This window comes from Pygoscelis adeliae, unplaced genomic scaffold (assembly GCF_000699105.1).
Source record: "Pygoscelis adeliae isolate BGI_AS28 unplaced genomic scaffold, ASM69910v1 Scaffold209, whole genome shotgun sequence".
NCBI classification, from domain to species: domain Eukaryota; kingdom Metazoa; phylum Chordata; class Aves; order Sphenisciformes; family Spheniscidae; genus Pygoscelis; species Pygoscelis adeliae.
This window is the reverse complement of record NW_008825538.1, coordinates 4432259-4440131: the sequence shown is the minus strand read 5'-3', so window position 1 is coordinate 4440131 and position 7873 is coordinate 4432259. Positions and strand designations below refer to the sequence as shown.

The following is a 7873-nucleotide window of genomic DNA, read 5'->3' as shown; positions in this document are numbered from 1 at the left end:
GTGCCACCCCCTGCCGCATGGCCGCCTCTGTGAGGAGGACAGAGCTCGTGGCGAAGCACCTACCCGGAGCCCTGGTGGTTAGTCCAGTTCAGTTGCCCACATGTGGGGAAGGGAGGGGGAAATCTCCCAGAGACGATCCCCTGCGTAGGCACCCTCTCCCATTTGGTCGTGAGAGGCCGGGAAACCCCTTTTTTTGGGGTGTGAGGGTGAGTACCTGCTGCCCTCAGGCCCCCCCGGGTGGGGGAGGGGCGCTGCCACCCCTCACCTCAGGGCCCAGTGGTGCCTCAGACCAGAGGAACGTGGCGGAGGGAGGCCTGTAGGCCTCATCCTGGGGGCGGCAAGGAGGGTCAGCATCTGCCTCAGCCGCCTGCTCCCTTCTGGGCCCGCCTGCCCCTCTGCCCCATGGCCGTCGCGGTCTTTTGCAACGTCTGCTTCCGTGAGCCCTGCAAGCCCACCCCACGGTTCAGCCTCACAAGCTGCGGCCATGTTATCTGTGAGATCTGCCTCCAGAAAGGTAATGGCTGCTGCAGACACGGGCAGCTCGGCCCTCTGCTTCAGCGGGTCAGGCAGTGCCAGTGTGCACACGTTTACCTTAACTGTTAGCATTTCTGACTCACTGTGGAAAAAAGAAAGGCCTGAGCATTGCTTTTAGTCAGACTAATGTTATTGATAAACCTTTTCAATTCTTGCTGTTGATTTTCTTTAAATAGTAAAAAACCACCTGTGTCTGCTGCCAGATGAATCTGGCTGGAGGAATGTGGCTTTGAGAACAAGCCTTAGACACTGAAAACTGGAGGCTTTAATAAAAGTTGATTCTGGATACTTATGATCCATGATTGCATTGTAAAAAAAATAAGATGGCATTCTGTTCTGTCTAACTTTGGAAAGGGCATGCTTTTTCATTAGTGAAAGAGCCATTTGAAAACAGGACTTGTTTAGGGCAGGTTTTGACAATAGTCTTAAGACATTTTAAATCTCAGTATTGTCACTGAAACACTAGAAAATTTTCAGCAGCATTAGGAGAATTGGAGGTGATATTTTGAAGCTTTTCTGTGTTGTATGCAATTCCTGAGTTGTATTCTGGGACTCCTGTGATGTGCTTAGGTGAAGATCTGTGGAAACAACATAGCGGAATAAGGAAGTTGCTTTTTCAAAAGAAAAAAATAGCAGAGAGACATCAATGTTTTTCCCTTTAAGGTCATGCTAAATGCCCTGGTTTTTGTTAGAGCACACAGAAATAAATAATCGATCTGTATTTCAGAATTAAAACTTTTGACTAAAAGTTTTCACAGGGTTGCTGTTGAGGAGAGAGGATCATAAAATGCAGCCTCTAAATACAACTTGCCGACTCCTAGAACCTGAACAACAGCTTTCGTTTCCGCTGTTAATATTTTTTGGCAGAAAAAAACCCTGAGACATTATATATTTTTTTTGCTGCGAATTCAGTAATAATGATAATATCAGGTTTAAAATGTATTTATTCTTTAAAGATGTTTTATAAACATTGATCCTTAGAATCCTTAGAAAGGAAGCAGCTATTAAGATTATCAATCATAAATATTGTAGTCATATGCATTTACTAGAAATATTTGTTAATATGTTTGCAAATAATCAAAGAGACATTTTAAAAAATGATAAAGTTTTAAAAAGTGATGTGATTAATTTTTCACTGGAAAAGTTCACAAGGTAAAATTATTAATTCTTTGAAGTTAAGGTTCCATATATTTTGTCGAGAGAGACAGACTGGGCCCCAATCTAAAAAGTCATATATCTCGTTGACTCTAAGTCATTAGTGCACTTAAGCATATGTTTAATTAAACCAGGCAAATAGTTCTATTTAAATCAAAGGAACTAAAAGTCACCTGCATTCAGTGACACTAATGATATTCATAAAATCATTTACATGAATGCTTGTTTGCAGGAGTAAGTCCTGATGACATTCACACACATTTTCCCTGTGCAGCTGTGTGTAATGGTTATAGAATCAAATTCTTTATTCATGTTTATTTTCATTTCTTGTATAACCTTCAGATTCCTCCCACAAGCTCCAAACAAAGGTTTAGGCATCAAATTCCATTAAAAACTTACTCAATATCTATTGAGTTTGTTGTATATTTTAAATGTCTTTACCTTACAGGCAAAAAAGATGAATGTTTGATCTGTAGAACTCCTTGTCGTACATTATTCCTTTCAAAACAGGTAAATGAAGCTTTAGTATTGTTGTATTACATTAATCTGTAGTTTGCTTAACAGCTAAATTATTTACATTACAAAATACTTCCCTTTTGTTTGCCAACTGTGACATAAATACTGATGTTATGTTGGTAGACTTAGATACTTAGGCACTATACGGCTTTTAGTTTTATGGATTTCTTCAAATAAAAGCCTACGGAGACTCTTTAGGTTTTCAGATTCTGCTGGACTGTAAATCACTCCAACCTTTTCAAGAAACATGACTGGCTACTGTGTAACATCACTGACTACTTTCAAAATGTGGAAAAATATTTATTGACTTTGGCATTTGTACATCAGAGAAAGTGGACTGTAATGAATTATTTCATGTAATGGACTGAATCAAAAGTCTGCACGGCAGCACATCAATGTTTTCAAGTGTATTGGGTTTATTTCTCCATTTTCTCTTAAGCTTAACTGTTTTCCTTATGGCCATGTGATTAAGTGAGGATCTGAAACATTGTGGGAATTCTTGTTATTCACTAGAGAATGGATAGCTTTTAATTCCCTTTCTTAAGAAATCGTTAGAAAGATTTAATTTTCCCATTTCTCCCAGGAACAATCTTCTCCTTAGCTGATTTCATAAATGGGTTGTGAAAACATTTCTATTTTCGTAGACTGATGCCTACCTAAGAGACAAGCCTGCCTCACAGTGATAGAAGAAAAATACTATGAGCATTCAATACAGCTAACACATAAAGTCCTCCAAGGCTATAAGGCAATCATGAAATAGAGGACAATGTGGGACTAACCCTGAAGTGGTGACCTTGAAGGAGGTCGTGATTTCTCTAGATATGTTTAAAACTGAGATGATGTGTATCTAAATACAGAAATCTCTACCTCTACATACTGTATCCAAAAAAATTAAAAACTGTTACACTATATTTCATGTTTGTAACCACAGAATCTTGTGGAACTGAAACAGGGTGAAGAAGACAATGCTACCAAAAATAAAAAATTACAGCAAAACAACAGAATGCAAACATAAATACAAAGGAACAATGCACACAGTAATCAAATAAAAAAACCCCCAAAGCCCTTCATAAAACTTCTAAAGGAGGTATTTTAATAAGCTTTCAATATCAGCCTACCCTGGCTGCAAGTTTTGTTATTAATTTCTGTCACCTAAAAAAATAATTTAGGTTGTCAGGGACCTCTGGAGGTCATCTTGTCCAACACCTTGCCCAAAACAAAGCTAATTTTGACATTAGATCAGTCCTAAATTGCAGCATTTCAACAGAACTTGATAATTTGCTTCAAAAATACTGAGGGAATTTAAAAATGCAGTGATTGGGATACTAACAAAAATATTAGATGTTTCATTAGAAACTGCCACTGCTCTGGAGGACTGGAAGGAAGCAAATTACCATATTCTTTAAAAAAGACATTAATGATGATTGCTTAGCCTTGATTAAGAACAGATAAAATGATTGGAATGATAATTAAAGATGCATATAAAAAAGTCATGGCTCTATAATTCAGGAACCTGAGTGGAAATATACCTGGTAACCTTTATCAGCTTGATGCTATGGAAGAATTCCCAATGAGTAGGAGGTCCTATAAATGTGTTAAAACTCCTCATTAAATTGTATATTGGGGCAATCAACATCTACACATTAAATATTCTCATCTTTACAGTGATGCATGCTTGTCATCTTTATATCTTCCTTCTATGTCTCATGATCCCCACTTGCTTTTTCCCAGAGGATGGTTAAGTGTTATGATGAATCAGAATCTTGCTGTTCATTATTTCAGAATATCATGTTAACATCTGCTACTCCTCCATGGAAGAGATAAAATATAAAGTGTTCTACAAACCTTTATTTTAAAGAGTTTTAAAAGCAGCAACGAAGCTGGTTGGCTTTTATTTTTCTCAGATCTGATGGGTTCTTAAACCAAGGTCATTGCTTTGTTAGGACTCTAAATACGTTTCTAGAGCTTGCCTCCAGTGAATACATTTTAAAGATGCCAAATGTATTTTTATGAATACGTTAATTTTTCTAGGAGAAATTTTATTGTCTTGTTTGTATTTTCTTTACTTAAATACCACAGATAGGATAGCCTGTGCTGTCTATCTGCTTTTCTCTTTCTCAGTCTGCTAACTCACCCTGTGGAAATTTTTGAATGCTTTGGCTAATGTCAATTAGCTAAATCAACTCTGCTAATACAGGACATCGAAGTAGCTGATGTCAGAATATGGGGAACAAAAAATACAAATCTGTTGCAAATCCAGGTTATTAATTTAGCTCCTCACGTAATTATTTTTCATACATATGAACTCAATTCCTCTTATTATTAAAAATACATAATATAAGCACACATTGAAAATAAGTTTGGCAAATGCAGCTGTTATTTAGTCTTGGATATTTGACTTTATACTAGTGTTATACTATTTTTGGAGTAGGTAAAAATATTGTCTCTCTATATGTTTGTGCATTTCCAAATGGAGCAAAGCCTAGTTCTTTTTGATTTCAATGCAATATCTTTAATTTAAGTGATAGCATTTATCTTTCTATTTTCTTAGTAGCCTAGAAAACTGTTGCTTCATTCACAGGTGGCCTACTTCTTATTTCTTTCAGTAATTCACCTTTCTTTAATATTTCAATTTTTTAAACTTTTTGAGATTCTTTAGTACTTCTGGGATTAATTTACATTTTGCCTGTAACAGTTTCACTTCTTTTTGATTCGATTTTGAAAGGTGGTTCCTCACATGAAGGATGCCTTTTTCTGGGACAATTTTCTTCTATCATCTAAGTATGTTGGGATTATTTTTGCTTTTTTATTCAACTTTTGGCTGGTCATAAACCTACCGTCTATTATACAGTCACAATATATGAAAGAGAACCTTCCAGTTTCCAGTTTACAGGTAGATGGTGTTTTTTTTAGCTAGATTCATCCTTTCTAAAAGCTGTTTACTGTTACAGTAGAAGATGATTGAAATGTGATCACTGTTAGTTCTTAGTAATTTAACTATTTTAACTTAGCACTATAACGAGCATAGTTATTTTGGGGTTGTATTTTGTTTGGTTTTCTTATGAATAAATTAGGAATACATATATTCTGGATTAAAGTAACATTTAACTAAGTAATCTACATTGCTTTGTAGATTTGGATAGATGTCCAAATGTCACTACCATTCTGAAATTCACTTTATATTTGTAGCATTTCTTTCTCACTATAAATAATAAATATATTCCTGAATTACAATGATAGCTTAAGTAAGCTATAGGTGTAAGTAAGTAAGTAAGAGCACTCACTCAGCATTTTCTAAAAACAGAGATGGCCATTTGTGAGGCCACATCATGATCTCTGGTCATGATGTCATAAAATACTTGAAAAATTCAGCTATCATTTTTGGGCTTTTTTCTTATGCTAGGATAGCATTCTGCTGCCTAACAGGCAGGAGAGATAAAGGGATCCCAGTCAGCATTGGAATCATTCTGAAAAAGGATTTTGAAACAGAACTGGTTAAGAGGCATCCATGTGGCTGGGGATGTTGAGAACCAAAAAGCCTGGAAAGGGACTGCCAGAAACGTGGCTGTTGGTCTGAAGGTGATACCTCTTCCAGGGGACCACAACAACTTCCTTGAACATCCTCTGGAAATTGTTATTGTCTTAGTTACAATAAGTATATATGTGTGTAATATATTTAAACAAAAGCACAGAGCCTTCCAGATAGTTAATAAGGACATTAAATAAAACTGGGCTTGTTTTCAATTTCTGTATCATCCTACTCTTGATCTGTCCATTTTTTATTTATATACATCAATCAATTTAAGGAACACTTCACAAAATGCTTTATTTAATATAGCTTGCAAATAAAAATGCTAACATTGGTATACTTTCTTTTCTTGGTAGACAAATCCTGATATTCAATCACTGTTCATGGGAATAGATACGTTATGCAAGAAATATTCAAAAGAAATAACACAGGTGAATCTGCCTTATAACTTTTTAACTCTGTAAAATAATCAGCAACTTCTACTGATTTTTATATAAATGGGAAAAATATATGAGTGAATGCTTGAAAATGAATGTATGCCCATTACCGTCTTTACTTCCTTAATTCCACATTTTCAAAGTTCTTAAGAAAGCATAAATTATTCATCACGGTCACTGCTTATGTTTTCAAACTTTCTCTAAGGACCACTAGTCTCATTATTTTAATGATGTAAAATCACTTTCAATGCCATGCATTGAAAAATTAGATCTGCCAGAACCTTAAACCTGCCCAGATAGTGTGCCCTGATTATAGCAATAAAAAGTTACACAGTGAAAACCTGAGCTGCCTAAAGGCCTGAGCTGAATGTGCTCACTCTCTCTCTCTCTTTTTTTTTTTTTTAGTCAAAGTGAGCAAGTTAACAAAGGTCCCTGATCTTTGATCAAAGGCTAGGCTTTAGGAAATCTTAAAGACGCAGGAGCAGGCCGTCCCCATGTGCCGAAAGATGAGCCGGCAGGGAAGAAGACCAGCCTGGCTGAACAGAGAGCTTTGGCTGGAACTCAGGAAAAAAAAGAGAGTTTATGAGCTTTGGAAGAAGGGGCAGGCCACTCAGGAGGACTACAAGGATGTCATGAGGTCATGTAGAGAGAAAATTGGAAGGGCCAAAGCCCAACTAGAACTTAATCTAGCTACTGCCTTAAAAGACAATTAAAAATGTTTCTATAAATACATCAGCAACCAAAGGAGGGCCAAGGAGAATGTCCATCTTTTATTGGATGCAGGGGGAAATATAGTGACAAAGGATGAAGAAAAGGCTGAGGTACTTAATGCCTTCTTTGCCTCAGTCTTTAATAGTAAGACCAGTTGTTCTCGGGGTACCCAGCCCCCTGAGCTGGAAGACAGGGACGGGGAGCAGAATGAAGCCCCTGTAATCCAAGGTTAGTGACCTGCTACACCACTTAGACACACACAGGTCTATGGGGCCAGATGGGATCCATCCAAGGGTACTGAGGGAGCTGGGGGAAGTGTTCACCAAGCCACTTTCAATCATTTATCAGCAGTCCTGGCTAACCAGGGAGGTCCCAGTCGACGGGAAGTTAGCAAATGTGACATCCATCTTCAAGAAGGGCCAGAAGGAGGATCTAGGGAACTACAGGCCTGTCAGTCTGACCTCGGTGCCAGGGAAGGTTATGCAGCAGATCATCCTGAGTGCCATCACGTGGCACGTACAGGACAACCAGGTGATCAGGCCGAGGTCCTGCTTGACTAACCCGATCTCCTTCTATGACCAGGTGACCTGCTTAGTGGATGAGGGACAGGCTGTGTATGTTGTCTACCTAGGCTTTAGTAAAGCCTTTGACACCGTTTCCCACAGCATTCTCCCGGAGAAACTGGCTGCTCATGGCTTGGACGGGTGCACTCTTTGTTGGGTAAAAAACTGGCTGGATGGCAAAGCCCAAAGAGTTGTGGTGAATGGAGTTCAATCCAGTTGGCGGCCAGTCATGAGCGGTGTTCCCCAGGGCTCAGTGTTGGGGCCAGTTCTGTTTAATAGCTTTATCAATGATCTGGACGAGGGGATCGAGTGCACCCTCAGTAAGTTTGCAGAAGACACCAAGTTGGGTGGGAGTGTTGATCTGCTTGAGGGTAGGAAGGCTCTACAGAGGGATCTGGACAGGCTGGATCAATGGGCCGAGGCCAATT

At 38.4% G+C, this 7873-nt stretch overlaps 1 protein-coding gene across 1 annotated transcript in view; it reads left to right on the top strand.

Annotated features, from left to right (window-relative positions):
- Positions 1-402: 402 nt before the first annotated feature.
- The window catches only part of RNF212 (ring finger protein 212), a 24110-nt gene continuing 16639 nt past the window's right edge, over positions 403-7873 (top strand). Inside the window, exons 1-3 of the mRNA XM_009331889.1 lie at positions 403-514; positions 2138-2199; positions 6091-6165. Of these exons, the coding sequence (XP_009330164.1) occupies positions 403-514; positions 2138-2199; positions 6091-6165 (249 nt within the window). The remainder of the gene's footprint in view (positions 515-2137; positions 2200-6090; positions 6166-7873) is intronic.